The sequence below is a fragment of the Macaca mulatta genome, chromosome 15, assembly GCF_049350105.2.
Source record: "Macaca mulatta isolate MMU2019108-1 chromosome 15, T2T-MMU8v2.0, whole genome shotgun sequence".
NCBI classification, from domain to species: Eukaryota; Metazoa; Chordata; class Mammalia; order Primates; family Cercopithecidae; genus Macaca; species Macaca mulatta.
In genome coordinates, this window is record NC_133420.1 from 123,667,208 (window position 1) to 123,684,648 (window position 17,441).

General features: G+C 53.8%; 1 protein-coding gene across 8 annotated transcripts in view; it reads left to right on the forward strand.

Moving 5' to 3' along the window:
- SUSD3 (sushi domain containing 3) overlaps nucleotides 1-7,382 on the forward strand; it is a 399,581-nt gene extending 392,199 nt beyond the window's left edge. For 6 of the 8 annotated variants that reach the window (XM_077966345.1, XM_015117275.3, XM_077966348.1 and 3 more), the window contains 3 exons: nucleotides 73-220; nucleotides 1,399-1,530; nucleotides 6,789-7,382. In XM_077966345.1, coding sequence (XP_077822471.1) covers nucleotides 73-220; nucleotides 1,399-1,530; nucleotides 6,789-6,999 — 491 coding nt within the window. In that variant the 3' untranslated portion in view covers nucleotides 7,000-7,382. Of the gene's footprint in view, nucleotides 1-72; nucleotides 221-1,398; nucleotides 1,531-3,288; nucleotides 3,450-6,788 lie in introns of all 8 variants that reach the window. The other 2 variants (XM_077966349.1, XM_077966350.1) reach the window with 1 other exon arrangement.
- The last annotated feature ends 10,059 nt before the right edge of the window (nucleotides 7,383-17,441 follow it).

Here is a 17,441-nt window from a genome sequence, read left to right on the forward strand (position 1 = left end):
GAGATCCCCAACCCCTGGGCCAGGCAGATCTGGGCAAACCTCGCCCAGGAGCTGTGGTTGTCTCCCACACAGTGGTGCCACCACACGAGACCTTTGGCTTCAGGGTGGCCGTGATTGCCTCCATCGTGAGCTGCGCCATCATCCTGCTTATGTCCATGGCCTTCCTCACCTGCTGCCTCCTCAAGTGCATGAAGAAGAGTGAGCGGCGGCGCTCCGACAGGTATGGTGGCCTCATGGTCTCAGGGTCCTCCCGGGAGGCGCCTCTTGGCACCATGGGAGGAGAAAAGGGCAGAGTGTTTCATGGGAACCCCGGCACTGCCCTCAGGGCACGCACCCGTTCCTACCACTGCTCTGAGCCTGCGTCTCACCAAGTGCTGCTCCTGGCCCATGCAGCAGCCACGGGCAGCATCACAGCCGGGGAGCATGTGGGCCTCCGAGGCCCTGCTCTTAGGCCAGGCCATGGGTTCATGGGGGATTGTTTTTTTTTTTGGTTTTTTTTTTTTTTTTGAGATGGAGTGTTGCTCTATCGCCCAGGCTGGAGGACAGTAGCGTGATCTCAGCTCGCTACAACCTCCACCTCCTGGGTTCAAGCAATTCTCCTGCCTCAGCCTTCCTAGAAGCTGGGGTTACAGGTATGCACCACCACACTTGGCTAATTTTTTGTATTTTTCGTGGAGATGGGGTTTTACCATGTTGGCCAGGCTGGTCTCGAACTCCTGACCAGGTGATCCACCTGGTGATCTGCCTCCCAAAGTGCTGGGATTACAGGCGTGAGCCACCGCGGCCAGGCTGGGATTGTTTTATTCTTAAACCTGCACACATATGCAGTATGCACTCTGCTGTGTTAACGGCCTGCAGGGCTGTCACACACGCCCCCTAAACCTTGAGGGGGAGTCACTGTCACTGCAGGTGGAGGGCTGGTTAGCTGTAGCCCACCAGTGAAGTCCAGCTCCCTGTCAGGTTTTTTCCCCGTGGTAATTTATTATTATTTTTTGTTTTTATTTTTTATTGTAGTAAAATATCAATACATCAGACTTACCTTTTTAACGTCTACAGTTCAGTGGCGTTAAGTATGTTCCCGACGTCGTGCAGCCATTAGCACTGTCTAGCCCTAGAACTTCCCACCACCTGTATTTGTGAGTAAAGTTTTATTGGAACACAGCCATGTTCATCGTCTACTGGTGTGTGGCTGCTTTTGGGCTGCAGCGGCAGAGCTTAGCTGTGGGAGAAATCATGTGTCTCACCGCACCTAAAACATCCACTGCCCAGCTCTTTGAGAGGTTTGCCAGCCTGCGCTGGTCCTGCAGACGGTGCCGTGGGCCTACATGGAGCCCGTTTTCACCGCTGTCGGGGACACACGTGCATGCTTAGAGTCCTTCCTCCCAAACTCTCCTCCAGGTCAGCCCAGCTGTGGTCCCAACTGAGAGATGAGGACTTGGAGACAGTGCAGGCCGCATACCTTGGCCTCAAGCACTTCAACAAACCCGTGAGCAGGTCCAGCCAGGCGCACGACAACCACAGCTTCACCACGTGAGCCCGGGTCTGGGTGGGGGGCATGCTGGGGGACAAGGGGTCCAGCTGGGTCAGGCCCCGGGCTGCCTGCTGCTCCCACATGCTGAGAGCCTGAGAACACCTGGCCCACCCAGAACCTTAACTCCCATCTCTAAAACAAGAGGCTGGGGGTCCTTGCAGCCCTCTGTCCTGACTAACGTTCTAGGACTCAGAACTGCCCCCCAGATTCTTTTCATCTGGAGGGTCCATCCTCCCGGGAAGCTGAAGCTTCTACACACCTGTGTTCCCTCCACCCACACCCAGCGGGGCTCTGCACTGAGCTTCAGGCACTTGCTCTCCCTCCCGTGCTCTCTCCCTCTCCTTTCTCTCTCTCTTAATACACACATACTTTTTTTTTGCCCTGAACCAATACAAGGACATTCTTTTTCTGAGTCCAGAAATCTAATACTGATTGGCCAGGCGTGGTGGCTCACACCTGTAATCCCAGCAGTATGGGAGGCTGAGGTGGGAGGATCACCTGAGGTCAGGAGTTCGAGACCGCCAGGCCAAATCCCATCTCTACTAAAAACACAAACATTAGCTGGGTGGTGGCGTGTGGCTTTAATCCTGGCTACTCAGGAGGCCGAGACAGGAGAATCACTTGAACCCAGGAGGCGGAGGCTGCAGTGAGCCAAGTTTGCGCCACTGCACTCTAGCCTGGGCAACAGAGCAAGACTCCGTCCCAAAAAAAATAAAAACCAACAGAAATCTAATATTGATTGCACGTGGCCTGTCGAGTGGAGAACGTCTCAGTGTGGTGAGCAGCATTGAGCGTGCCTACCCTTTGGTCCATAATCACACGCAGCGCTCAGCTGCCAGGTCTCTGGGCTCCTTAAATGGGTACGGGCCTTCAGATTTTCATGGTGTAGTCCTCTGAGGGCTCCAGGCCAGTGGGCCCATGCAGAGGTCCTGTCTGGATCTGTCTGGGGTTTCTGTGTGACCAGGGCCAGCTGTGCACTTCTGGTACAGGGCTGTGTGTGCAGATCACAGACATGGGCCAGGCCGCCCCAAGACGCCATATGGAATGGGGTCTCTTGGCTGAGGCGAAGCCCCCCAGATCCCTCCACTGTCAGAGCCTGAGGAAGGGGCTCTGCAAGCGTCCCTCCACTGTCTCAGCTTCCTCCGACTCATGGTCTCAGCGTGCAAGGGTGATCCTGCCAGATCTGCTCTTGCCTTGGGCATTACAGAATGGTGATTTTGTTCATTCTGTTGCACTTCTGACATTCCTTCTATCAAGGATGAGGATGAGCTGTTTTTTTCTTCCCTTTTTTTCTTTCGATTTTGTTTTGTTGTTTTAGCATCACATGAACTCATGAATATTCTTTTCTGAAACTTTTATTTTGGGAAAAGTTCACAAATACACAAAAGTAGAATATCGTCACGGATCTCCTGTCCCTGCCTCCCATTCTCACGGTTACCAGCTCAGCCAGGCCACCTCATTCATGCCCCTTCCCCTGCATTATTTTCAAGCACACTTTTTGTGGGCTCCAGTTGTTCTTGGCAGTGGGAGCTGTGCCAAGCCATGGCCTGTGTCCTTCTGATCCATCCCCATCAGTGTGTGAGTGCTTCCTGCCTTGCACAGGATGTCCCAGGCCCATCTCGTGCTTTCTGTGCCCAGCTCCGTGGTTCGCCACTGCTCCAGGAGCTCTGTTTCTCTGGGTGGAGAACAGCGCTTAGACGCCGGGCTCCGGGAAGCCATCGAGACGACATCATTGAGCTTGTGTTCCCTTCCTTCAGGCCCTCCCGCTGGAGCCTTTCAAGCCTGCAGTGCACTTGGTCCCAGCCCTCATGGCCTCACTGTATGACTGTAACAGCTCCATGCCTCGGTGTCCTCATGTGTAAAGTGAGGATTGCAGTAGCGCCCACCCTTTCAAGTTGTTGAGGTTACCTGAGTCCAGGTGTGTGCCTCTCTCGCCAGGCCCAGGGGCGAGCTCAGTGAATACTGGCTGTTAGTGTCGTTGCCACTCTTACGACCTTATGCAGACAGGGAAACTGAGGCACAGGAGGTGGTGATCTGTGCGGCCCTGGGTTGCACACCCCATGCTGGGTCTAGCCAACACCTGCAGGGAAGGAATTCACCTTTCTGTCTCCTTTCCTGGTGCTTCAGGTGTGTATTACATCAACACGGAGGTAGCAGAAACGCTGCTATCGAGACTTCTGCACTTAGCAACACGCTCCCGGCCACCACGGTGGTCTGAGGCCTCCAGGCTATCATTCCTTACAGCAGCCCATTATTCCAAAGCTTCCAGCATCTGCTAGACCGTCCCCTGCTGAGTGGCCAGGCGTGGTCAGTGTCTTTTTGCTTAGTGCTGCTTTTCTTTTCAAGACCACAACTCTTGGAGGTGATCCTAGGACTCGATTGTTTAGGCCCAACAGTCTGAATATTTTATGACCACATTATTTCCCTGGGAGCTCTGGTACGAGTGAGTGTGGCCATGTTTTTCTGGTAACTGCATCATCACTGAGTGCTGACCATTTGTTTATCATTTGTTTCTTACAGTAGCTACAAGTTGTGTGGGTGGTTTCCGTCAGCATTTCTTTGATAAATGTCGAGGAAGAATGTTTTCTCCAGCCTTGGCTCACCAGTGCCATTGCTGGCATTAGTCATTTTCTCATTTTCTCTGCTGAATTACCTCCTAATGTTTTGTTCCATGTGTTGTGGGAGGGCACCTGACCCATCGATTGGTTATAAATTTATTAGGCCTCTTTCCTTTTTTTTTTTTTTTTTTTTTTGAGATGGAGTCTCGCTCTGTTGCCCAGGCTGGAGTCTCGCTCTGTCGCCCAGGCTGGAGTGCAGTGGTGCGATCTCGGCTCACTGCAAGTTCCACCTCCCGGATTCACACCATTCTTCTGCTCAGCCTCCTGAGTAGCTGGGACCAAAGGCGCCCGCCACCACGCCCGGCTAATATTTTGTATTTTTAGTATAGACAGGGTTTCACCGTGTTAGCCAGGATGGTCTCCATCTCCTGACCTCATGGTCTGCCCACCTCAGCCTCCCAAAGTGCTGGGATTACAGGCGTGAGCCACCATGCCCAGCTCCTCTTTTTTTTTTAAGACAGTCTCACTATGTCGCCCAGGCTGGAGTGCAGTAGTGCTATCTCGGCTCACTATAACCTCCGCTTCCTGGGTTCAAGCAATTCTCCTGCCTCAGCCTCCTGAGTAGCTGGGACTACAGGCGCATGCCAGCATATCCGACTAATTTTTGTATTTTTAGTAGAGATGGAGTTTCACCATGTTGGCCAGGATGGTCTCAAACTCCTGGTCTCAAGCAATCCACCCGTCTCAGCCTCCCAAAGTGTAATCCCAAAGTGCTGGGATTACAGGTGTGAGCCACCATGCCTGGCCCCCTTTCCTTTTTATTTTAGTTTTGTTGGGGCCATGGTGGCTAATGCCTTTCATTTTGGGTAGTGAGATATCCAAAGCCAGTTTCAGAGCTCCTCCATTGCCCCACCTGTGATCCCACTCCCCATTACTGAGACCACATCATCCTGTGTCATAACTGGGAAAAGTGGAATGGGGGAAGGAATAATTGCCTCTCAAGGCAACATGGTGTCCGGGATGATGGCAGCCACAGCTGCTGCTGCTGCTGCAGGGGCTTTGCTGGCCAGAGGGGCTCCCAGGGGAGCCATTTGGGGCCACACGTCTGCCTGGTCCCAGCGCCACAGACACCATCTCTTCCACTGCAGGAACTTGAGCAGTATGTGGTCGGACGTGCCCGTCCCGTCCAAGAGTGACCACAGATCTGTGTACAGAGCTGTGTTCACCTCCCAGGGGAGTGAGACAACCAGGGCGGGAGGGAGGCACCCTGACAGGGCTGTGAGAGGCTGGAGGAGGCCAGCTTGGGGGACTCTGATAGTCAGCTCAAGAGGCAGGAAGTGGTGGTGAGGCTGAGGGGGGTTGGGAGGGGGACACTTCGGGCAGAGCCCTTTCCCAGAGCTCTCACACACATAGGGACCTCGAGCACTCAGCCCAGCTTCGTGGGGACTCAGAGAAGCCAGGTCCTGCCCAAGACTTCGCAGCCAATGGAGGCAGAGTTCCCTGAGTCCCCAGCCCTGGGCCCCGGGCTGCCAGGCAGGATCCTCGGGATCTGCCTGTTCTGGGACTGCCCACCCCTCAGGCAGGGCCCAGGCTACCTCCATAGATGGTAAATTTCCTTGAGCAAGGTGAGGTTTGCCTCTTGACCTTGTTTTTATTTCATAAGTACTTCTCAGAAGTTGCAATGTGACAGGCACTGTTCTGAACTCTTTCAAATATTAACTCTTTTCACCTAGGGGTGGGTACTACTTTTATCCCATTTTCCAGGTGAAGAACCGTCAGATTAAGAAACTTGTATAGACTCCCACACAACCAGTAAAAGAGGCTGGGTGAAGTCAGTCTGGCTCCTGGCTCCCCGAAGCTCCCTTTTGTCTCCACCAGTTATTGATTCTTTAACTTACTCATTGCATAAGCAGATCATTTCTTATTTCCTACTACTTACTAGAGTTTTTCTGAGAATATTTGTGGGTGGGAGCTGTGGTCCAGGAAGGCTTCCTGGAAGAGGTGATGCCGGAAGTGAAAGGACTAAGAGGGCCTGCTTTGGGAGGGGAGAGAGACAGCCTCTGAGAGGAGGAAAGGGCAAACGGCTGGAGGTGGGAGCCGCCAGGCAGCCCACATGGAGCAGAGGCCAGTGTGCGTGGAAGCTGGAGATGGGGCAGGGCCAAGGTCTGGTCAGCCTGGGGAATGGCTTGGTTTTTGTCTAGGGGGTGAGAGAGCCACGAGAGGACTGAGGGTGGAGCAGGTGGGTGATCCAGCTCCTGGCCACCAAAGAGGCAGGCCTGGCAGGAGGGAACATGTCTTCCCCTTGACCTCCTTCTCCCCAGCATCCCTCCTCTGCCCGGGACGTCCCAGGCCCTGGCCAGGCAGCTGGGTTTCTGGTGGTTTCTGCACACTCTGAATGAGTCCCAGGAAGTCCCTTCCCACACCTTAGAGGGGCGAGTGTCTGACTCCTGGGCCACACCCTGGTTATGTGGATGAAGGACCCACTTGCCAACAGGGCCCAGCAGGGAGATGGAATGGCCTCTGTGCACCTTAGGGTGCAGGGCAGCTCCTGGCAGGAGGAAGCGAGCTCCCCAGTACTCAGGTCGACAGTTGCCCCAGGCCCACTGAAGGCCCAGGGCCTGGGTACCTGGGAAGGTATGGAGTTGGGGGTTAAACCCTATCTACACTCTTTTGCCAACTCATGCCTCCTCTCTCCACAGAGACCATGTTGAGAGCACCAGCAAGCTGGCCAGTGTGACCCGCAGCGTGGACAAGGACCCTGGGATCCCCAGAGCTCTGAGCCTCAGTGGCTCCTCCAGCTCGCCCCAAGCCCAGGTGATGGTGCATATGGCGAACCCCAGACAGCCCCTGCCTGCCTCTGGGCTGGCCACAGGAATGCCACAAAAGCCTGCAGCGTATGCCCTAGGGTGACGGTGCAGTGAGGCTGGCGCCCATGCTCCACAATGGGAGGCCAGACTCACCCCACCAGCCAGTCAGCTGCAACTCCACGTGAACTCCACATGCGTCCAGCTCGAGACTAATGAGTGGAATCAGCTTCCAGGTGTAGGGACCCCTTGGGGGGCCGAGCTGACATCCAAGGCTGAGGACCCCAGCGGGAGTGTTCTGTTCCGACATATCCTGGCTGTAACGAGTTTTATAGTTATGGACTACTTGAAACTACTACTGAGGGTAATTTACCAGCTGTGGCCTCCCACTAACTAGTATTCTTTTAAAGAGACTGGGAAATGTTTTAAGCAAATCTAGTTTTGTATAATAACATAAGAAAATAGCAATAAACTTCTTTTCAGCAACTACAGATGGCTACCTCAACATCTTCCTCCACAGGAAGGAAGCTTCCAAGGAAGGACCCATGGACGGTTCTGCATCTGTTGTCTGTAAAAGTGCAGATGAGGGGTATGAAGTAAAACTACATCATTATATCTAATACTGAAAAATATAAAGGTTGGTTGATGTTAGAGTCTGCAGAGGAGACTTCCCTTTTTTTGTTTGTTTTCAGGACTAGTTTCTGTTCAGCTCTGAAGAAAAAAATCTGGTATTGATTAGTGAGGAAGGAGCATACTGTGGCGTGACTGACGTGTCTTAGTCACGGCCAGGTCTCCTTGGCCAAAACAGGTCCATTCAGTCAGTCAGTGGGGCTTAAGATTTTATTTCACAGCCATAGCACCCCCATGTGGCAGCCTCGTGGCCTGGGCTTCCTCACAACATGGCAGCCAGTGTTCAAGGTGGAGTTGCAATGTGAGCACCAGGTGGAGGTCATTTTGCCTTTCAGGTCCCGGCCTCAGAAGTCATGCTGTGTCTGTTCACTGGGAGTCGAGTGGGCCTTCTAATCAAGGGGTGGAGAGTTGGACTCCCCTGCTAGGTGGGAAGAGTGCTGACTGGTGAGAAGACAATTGGCAGACACACTTTACAACCATCACAGTCACCTTTTTTTTTTTTTTTTTTTTCTGAGACAAGGTCTTACTCTCGCCCAGGCTGGAGTGCAGTGGCGCGATCTTGGCTCGCTGCAACCTCCGCCTCCGGGGTTCAAGCATCACAGTCACCTTTAACCCAATCACTTGTCAAAGCAATTTTATAAAAGGTGATTAATTTTGGTCGGGCACGGTGGCTCACACCTGTAATCCCAGCACTTTGTGAGGCCGAGGCGGGCGGATCACCTGAGGTAAGGAGTGTGAAACCAGCCTGACCAATGTGATGAAACCACGTCTCTACTAAAAGTACAAAGATTAGCTGGGCATGGAGGCGTGCTCCTGTAATCCCAGCTCCTTGGGAGGCTGAAACAGGAGAATTGCTTGAACCTGGGAGGCGGAGGTTGCAGTGAGCTGAGATGGTGCCATTGCACTCCAGCCTGGGCAACAAGAGTGAAACTCCGTCTCAAAAAAAAAAAAGACTAATTTCTTCCTCTCCCAGCTTCACTCCCAGAGGGGTTATTTGTATTGCAGGCCTGTGTGTACATAGCCATGCCTACTGCAGGCGTGGTTTTAGCCATTTCTGCCTGCTGCTGCACCTGTTGTTTGCTTCTACTTAAAATGAACTCAGAGCTCATTCTGTAGCTCTCCGCCCTACCCTCTCTCTCACCTCTGTGCCCCCCATTTGTCCCGGGCCAGTTAAAACTACACCTTCAGCCTCCCATAATTCGGGGTGTGACCTGTCTCTGGCCATTGAGAAAAGCCACTGGGTTTGCCCTTTGATCTCTCCTGCTTCCTGCCTGAAGCCCAGCAGCCACGTTGGGGCCATGAGGAAGAGGAGCCAAAGGTCGGGAGGAAGAAGCCCTTACTCTGCATGGCTCCTTGCAGACTGAAGCTACACTTGTCATGTCCCTTCGAACCAGATACTTTCCTGATTCGCGCTGCACAAAGTTGTCCATCTGACAGGTGTCCCATGATTTATGTGACACATCCCCAGCCAAGGGATGCTTGGGTGGTTTCACGTTTCTGGCCTTCACATTTCTAGACACCTTGATACTGGGATGCCGTTTCCTTTGGGTGGACTCCTGGAGCGGGATCGTGAGGCCAGAGACTGTGCCTGGCGGTTTCCTGTCAAGTGCTGGAGCGTCTCAGGGCCTCTGTGGGCACAAAGGGACACTGAGGCAGGGAAGCACAGATCCAGCCCTCGCCAGCCCAGTGCAGCTTTCCTCTGCTGGGGCTCCTGACAGGCTCAGGAGAGCTGTCCTTGACTTTTTTGTTTGTTTTTTGTGTTTTGTTTGTTTGTTTGTTTGTTTGTTTTGAGATGGAGTCTCGCTCTGTCGCCCAGGCTGGAGTGCAGTGGCACGATCTCAGCTCACAGCAAGCTCTGCCTCCCAGGTTCACGTCATTCTCCTGCCTCAGCCTCCCAAGTAGCTGGGACTACAGGCGCCCGCCGCCCCGCCTGGCTGATTTTTTTTGTATTTTTAGTAGAGACGGGGTTTCACCGTGTTAGCCAGAATGGTCTCGATCTCCTGACCTTGTGATCCGCCGGCCTGGGCCTCCCAAAGTGCTGGGATTACAGGCGTGAGCCACCACGCCCTGCCTCTGCTTGGCTTTTATGGGAGTGGGAAGTGGTGCCTCTTGGCTGCAGGCCTCTGGGGACCGGTAGGCTAAGCAGCAGGTCAGGGTCAGGGTTGGTGGTGGCGGTGGCCCACAGGCCCAGGCTGCCACCGCTGATCTGGATACGGTCAGGGTCAGGGCTGGCGGTGGCCCACAGGCCCAGGCTGCCACCGCTGATCTGGATACGGTCAGGGTCAGGGCTGGCGGTGGCCCACAGGCCCAGGCTGCCACCGCTGATCTGGATACGGTCAGGGTCAGGGCTGACGGTGGCCCATAGGCCCAGGCTGCCACCACTGATCTGGATACCAGGGATATTGAATCACTTCTAGCTCCTTAAAGGACTTAAGCAGCACCAAGGTTTGGCGCTGTTGACAAAAGGCTCCGGGCTCTCCTGTTCTAAGTTCTAGTCCCCATTCAGCCCTTTCTACCACTAACCCCCATTGTGAGGTGGGACCAGGTAGGTGGAGGCTGTAGATCACCACCATGCAGGACAGGACAGGCCAGGTGGCTGGAGCTAAGGGGAGCCCAGAGGCCTCCCTTGAAATTTGAGGGGCCTGCAAAGGGAGATGGGTGTTTTGCGCCCAGGTGGCTGACCCTGGGCTATTGGAGCAGAGAACAGGAGAACTGGGGTGAAGGGCTCCAGCTCCCAGTAGCTGACAGTTACAGAAATGGGTGTCCAGATGGCCATGGAGGGGCTGCACTGGGCAGGGGGGCCAGAGGGGAGGAAATGACATGGGGCGTGGCAGCACAGAGCCATTGCCCAGGGGAGCTGTGGGGCATGAGCCCCTCACAGTGCAGCATGCTGGATCCCCCCACGTCTGCGCCATGGCCTAGGGGTCTCAGCTGGACCGAGAGATGGTACAGCCGGGGAGCAGAGAGCCGAGTACTCCTGCACGATTGGTCTGACAATGCATGTAAGAGGATTTGGCTCTCTGGGCCTCTAGGATTTTTCTGGGGAGATTTGGGGCCAGCTCTCCCTTCACCTTGCTCCCAAGGCAAGGAGCTGGCCCCAAATCTCCCCAAAAAACCCTAGAGGCCCAATTCCCACTAGTACTGGGAACAAAGAAAAGGGACCACCAACTGCTCTGATTTTCCTGGACACCCCGCTCACTCCCACTGAAGGCCTTAGCACACGCTGTTCCCACTGCCTGGAACGCTTGGCCCTTGCTGGCCACATGGCACATTCCCACACTCACCTCAGCTCAAAAATCAGTAACTTTTGTTATTATTGTGTCCATCAGGACTAGTGAGGTTATGCGACTGAAACGAACAATCCCCTGAATCTCGGGGGTCAGACAACCAAGTTTATTTCCCACTTGCACTCTGTGTCCCGGCTGGATTGGCAGGGGTGGGCTCCACTCCATACAGTCACCAGGGACCCCGGCTGGTGGAGGAGCCCCCATTCCAGTGTGGGAGTCCACAGTCTCATGGCAGGGGAAGAGGATACAATCCACAGACTCACGGCCTCTGTGCTAGGCCTAGGACGGAAGAGGATACAAGGGTAAGTGGTACTTGCACCAGCAATTAAATGCTCTGGCCTGGAGGGAACACACATCGCTTCTGTTCATAATGTGTGGATCAGACTAAGCCACACCACAAAGTCACCGGGGGTCCCTCTCCAGGGGTGGTAAAGGAGTGAGGAAACAGCCGCGAGCAACATCCAGGCTACGATGGTATCCTTCTTGTCGTCTCCAGACCACTGGGGTCTCAGCTGTCTTTCAAATTCGGTGTTGGCGAGACCCATGTTTTTCAGTCGGGATGAAAGCTAAGTTATCAAAGAAACGTGACTCAGCCTTAAATGCAGGAATGGTGCCATTCTGATAACCAGAAGGGGCTGAAAAGTTAGAGAATTAGCTTAAGGTGTCAAAAGGAGACATCTTTACTCAGTAGAACGTAAGTGACTGGGGAAAAAAATCATGTCTCCTGAACCAATTCTCAACAACTTGGTTACCTATGTGTTTCATTTTTCTATTGCTATACAGTGGATCAATCCAAAACTCAGTGGCTTAAAGCAGCAGCCGCTGCCGCCATGTTATCCTGCGTGCTCCTGGTTCTGAGGGCTTGCTGGGCGCAGCTAGGTGGTTCTGGCTGGTGCCTCTCACATGTGGTTGCAGTCAGATAGTGGCCGGGGCAGAATCTCCCAGATGCGTGTTCACTCACTGGATTTCAAGAGTGAGCAGCCCGAGAGAGAGCAAGTGGGAGCTGCTGGCTCTGTGAGGCCTGAGCCTAGCACGATGTTCTATTGGTCAGGCAGTCCCAGAGCTCAGATTTGGATGACCCCAGACATCTCAAACTCAGCATGGACAGAGCAGAACTCAGTTTTCCTCCCTCCTTCCCTACCCCCAGGCCAGAGCCCTTCCCTTTCTCTCAGGCCCCACAGCCAATCCTCCGGCAAGTCCTTTGGTGCATCCTCAAACTTCATCCAGAATCCCCCCCTCCTCCTCACCTCAGAGCTGTGGGAGGGAGAAGCACCTTTGTCCTGTTCAGGCCTCTCACCTGGACCATGAAAGTGGCCTCCTCATGGTCTCCCTGCCTCCAGTCAAGCCCCCGACCAGTCAACTTACACACAGCTACCAGAAGGTTTGTTTTGTAAATTATGGCAAAATACACGAAAAGTGTAACTTTTCTTTTGAGACAGTCTGCTCTGTCACTAAGGCTGGAGTACAGTGGCGTGATCATAGCTCACTGCCACCTCTACCTCCATGGCTCAAGGGATCCCACCTCAGCCTCCCAAGTAGCTAGGACTACAGACACGTGCCACCATGCCCAGCTAACTGTTTTACTTTTTTTTTTTTTTTTGTACAGACAGGGTCTCACTATGTTGCCCAGGCTGGTCTTGAACTCCTGGCCTCAAGTGATCCTCCTGCTTTGGCCTTGCACAGTGCTGAGGTTACAGGTGTGATTACCATTTTAATCGTTTTAGGTAAACAGGTCAGTGGCATTAAGTGCATTCGCGTTGCTGTGCATCTGTCACCACCATCGATCTCTAGAACTTTTTCATCTTCCCAGACGGAAACTCTGTCCCCATGGAACACTAATTCCCCATTCCCTCCTCCCCCAGGTGCCTGGCAGCCACCATCCAGTCTTCTGTTTCTATGAGTTTGATTACTTTAGATACCTTGCATACGTGGAGTCCCGCAGTATGTGTCTTTTTGTAACTAGACTATTTCACTTTGCATGGTGTCCTCAAGGTTCACCTTTGCTGTAGAATGGGTCAGAATTTCCTTCCTTTTTAAGGCTGAATAAGGCCACATTTTGTGTATCCTTTCACCTGTTTTTTTTTGTTTTTTTTTGTTTTTTTTTTGAGATGCAGTCTCACTCCATCACCCAGGCTTGAGTGCAGTGGCATGATCTTGGCTCATTGCAACCTCCGCCTCCCGGGTTCAAGTGATCCTCCTGCCTCAGCCTCCTGAGTCGCTGGGACTACAGGCGCCTGCCACCATGCCCAGCTAGTTTTTGTATTTTTACTAGAGATGGAGTTTCACCATGTTGGCCAGGGTGGTCTCAAACTCCTGACCTCAAGTGATCCACTCACCTCGGCCTCCTACAGTGCTGGGATTACAGATGTGAGCCACCGCCCAGCCTACCCATTCATCTCTTGATGGACACTTGGGTTGTATCCACCTCTTGGCTACTGTGAATCAGTGTGCAGATATCTCTTTTGAGACCCTGCTTTTAGTTATTTTGTGTATACAGAGGATTGTTAAAATATGTAAATCAGAGCAAATCACCATGCCCTTCCCCCAGCTTACAGCCCCCAAACCATGGGCTCCTAGCTGCCTGGCCTGTGTGACCCGGCCTAATATGCCCAGTCACTCCCTGTTATTGTTCCCCTTGCTCCACTCCAGCCACAACATCACATTGGCTGTCTCTCGGGCACAGCAGGTTCACTTCTGCCTTGAGGCTCCTGCGTGCCCTGTTTCATCTGGAACACTTCCCCAGCTATCATCTGGCTTCCTCAGTGCAGCTAGGCCTCTGCTCAGATGAATAGTACATTAGTTATTTATTGCCTTGGAACTGATTACCCCAAAACATGGGAGTTCAAACACAACAATCGCCATTTATTCTCTTTCACTTGGTGGGTCAAGAATTTGGGCTTTGCAGGGTGGTTCTGACTCAGGGTTTCTTATGCCACTGCAGTCAGATGTCAGCCAGGGTTGAGGTCTCATCTGAAGTCTCTACTGGGGCTTAGGATCCACTTCCAAGATGATTCCCTCTCTCACAGTGAGTCACTGCTGGTTGTTGGCTGGGGGCCTAGTTCCTCTCCACACAGGGCTCTCTGCAAGGCAGGTTGAGCATCCTTACAATATGGTGGCTGATTAGCCCCAGAACAAGCTATCTGAAGATGCAAGGCTGAAACCATGATGCCTCTGTGACCCAGCCTCAGAAGTCACACCGTCACCCCTGCCACACTTCACTGGCCACACAGACCAGCCTGATTGACTGGGAGGAGTCTACACAAGGGCATGACCTGGAATGTGAGGATTGCTGGGGCCACCTTGGAGGCTGGCAACCTCACAGGCATCCTCTGCCTCTTTCTTGGCCTGACCCACCTCCCTAGCTCTTACTAGATCAACATGCAGATGTGTGTTTGTGTCCTCTGGTAACAGGGAAGCTCCATCAGGGGGATGGAACTTCCTGTCTTCCCTGTGATCCAGCTCTGGGTTGGGCATATGTTTAGGAGATATTGTTGAATGAATTAATCAGTGGCTGAATGGATAAATGATGGCCTCTGGCCATGTGAGAATGTGGGAGGAGAATGTCTTTGCTCCTCAGTATTCAGGCCCTTCATCACCCACCATCACCTCTTGGCCTGGTTACAGTTGGCTTCAGCCATGAAGGTCTCCCACAGCCCATGGGGGCCTCGTGCCTCCTGCCCTGGCCTAGAAACACCGTCTTCAGCGTCAGCCTCTCAGGGAGGCCACCCTGTCATCTTTATAGCATCTGTCCTTGCCCTCCTATCCTTAACCCTAATTGTCAACAGAGCTATCTGTGTGCATTCATTAAGTGCCTCCTGCATGCCAGCCTTTGTGGAGTGAACACTACAGCACAGATAATGGTCAGTGGGGAAACCATCATAGGGCAAGGCTAGTGCTCTGAAGAACTGAGACTGGGGGTGGGGTGTGGTGGCGAGTGATGTGGTCCAGAAGGGCCAGACTCCAAGCGGGGGCGAGGATGCTAGGCAGGGAGCTGGGAAGAACATTCTGGGTGGTCACAGCACACATGAAGATTTGTAAATGGCAGAGGTGGCTGCTGGAGGAACAGGAAGGCTATGAGCCCGGGGTGGGAGAAGAGGACGGTCAGACTCAGTGTTATGGCCTGTGGCCGCCATGTGAGTACTGGGCTGTGGGGACAAGGATGGGGCACGTCTCACATCTCACAAGAGACGTGAGAAGGCAGCTGCCACCTTCCAAGCAAGAGATAACAGGGATGGTGGTCACCGAGGTGGGAGCAGGGCTGGGCTTGGAAGGCAGAGCCCACAGGTGCAGGGTGCAGGTGAGCAGAGGCCTGAGTGAGGAAAGGCTGGCCATAGGAAAACCAGGGGGAAGTGCCCCCACCCAACCCAATGCAAAGAACCCCTGTGGAAATTAGCTTTGCCTGCATAATTTTAAAATTCTGCCTGCTTTCTAACGAGATCCAGCATGTGAATGGCAAGAACATCTGAAAGAAGCAAATAGTAAGGTGGAGGCCGTTCAGAGGAGCGGGTGTGTGTGTGTGTCAGCGCCCTGGCTTCTGTGACATTCACAAAGATTCTCTGCTTGACCAAACTTTAGTCAGTCTCCTGAACTTTCGCCTTGGCCCATCTGTGAACTTCCTTGTAAAATCCAGTTTCAACAAAGAATCCTCCTAGTGAGTTTAGCAAGAACTCCCCACCCTGGATACCTGGTCACCCTTGATACCCCATCACGGTCCTCACCCGCACCATCCTCTGGGTGAGATCTTATCAGCCCAGGCTGTCTTTGCAAGAATTCTGTCAGCCGGAATCCCCTTCACCCCGATGTTTCCTCTTCCTAATTTTCCATCCTCAAAGCCGCCTCCTGTCCCAAGTGTCCTTGCTGTATTCGGAGTTGAGCCCAGTTCTCTGCTGATGTCTGTCTTCCCCTATCACAAGAGTCCTGAATAAAAATCTGTTTTTACATCTGTAACCACAGTCCAGCTCTGGTTTTTCTTTGACAGTGTCCAAGGGCAGGACTTCCTGTCACACCTCAGTTCACTCCTCCTAAGGGGCCCCCCCGACTTTCTCAGGAACTCACTTTCCATTTGGGGTCCAGGCAGCCATAGCTGGCAAGAGCTAGCCAGGAGGGAGGATGCGTGTGCTATGCCTGGGGGAGGGGGAATGCCCAGGACCTACCCTTTGACCATGGGGGTGTCCATGCCTGCTTGCAGTCCCCGTGGTGGGCATCTGGGCTGTAGACCCCTGGCTGCACTAGCAGCTGTCCTGCTTTCTGCCGTGACCTTCCATCCCATAGGCTTGGAGGGCACATCCCAGAGGGCACAGGGCTTTTGAGTCCCTGCATGCAGGATTGGGTTCCTTGAAGTAAATCCTCTTCAAACCCTCAGGTGGCCGAGGAGCAGCGACCTGTACTTGGGAGGCCACACCTGGCTGCCAGACTTTGGGCAAGGGGCTTCATGCTCGAAGCCTCAGTTTCCCTGTCCATCACATGGTCGGGGCAGTGCTGGGGGTGCAGGAGTGGTTGTGAAGGTGGGATGCTAGCTTTCCCAAAAGGGGCTGGGGTCAGGGCTCCCTGAAGGTGGGCAGTGCATGGAGCCACTGTGGTCCCCACTGTGTCTCCCTTCCACTCTGTCCCCACCCTTATGGCTCTGACATCACTCAGGGGCAGGAGTGTGTGCAAAATAAACCCAGAGAGCTAAGTCCTAGACGCCATAACGGTGTGATGGATGCAGAAGAATTGGCGTCAGGCCACATCCCATGGGGCAAAAGAGGCCCTCTGGGGAAGCCCCCTCTGGGTCCTCCAGGGGAGCACCTGGAGCCCAGAGCCAGCCTGGACTTACTCAGGCACACAAGCAGATGAGAGGCCTGGAGGGACCCACAGGCTGGGCCACTACCCTCCTGCCCTGGGACTGGCCCTGTCCACAGGCCTGGGGCAGGCTGGGTCTGATGGCAGCCTGGCCTCCTGGGGAGTCTGGGCAGGGGCTCACCTTCAGTGTTTGGGGACAGGGGTGGCTGCTGTGTATGGCCATAACTGGGCCCCAAGAGTTCTGAGGTTTCCAGGTGACAACTGCACCCATTCTCCTGATGCCCCATATGCTGGCCCTGATGGGAGGTCATGGCACAGGGGAGAACTGAGGCACAGAGACAGACGGCGCATGAACTGCAGGGACCACAGTGCTGTCCGAGAAGGGGATACTGTGTTGGGCCCCGATTCTGGGTCAGGCTCCAGCATCTCATATTAGAGCTGCTATGAGGGAACGGCCCACACAGGCAAAGAAGGAAATGGGAGGGGTAGCTGCTGCTGCTGGCTGGGAAGGCGCTGCTTTGCTTCCCTTCACGGGTCTCCATCTCCTGGCTGGGGCCCAGTGCATTCACATCATATGGGGCTGGCGTCTTTTTGTGGTGGGCACCGGAGCTGGAAAGGCCAGAAAGCGGGAGGGAAGGTGGAGAGTTTGCCCGAGATCACTCATTTTACAGTCCAGGAAACTGAAGCTCAGGCAGGTTAAGTGACCTCCCTAGTTACGGTCACACTGCCAAGCTAGTGTCTTTTGAAGGTGGGGGACTGGGGTCCCCCAAGAAGGCGTGGCCACCCCCCTCCTCCCACCCCGAGGTCACACCGTTGAGTCCTTCTCCCCTGGATTTGGGAGAGCATCACT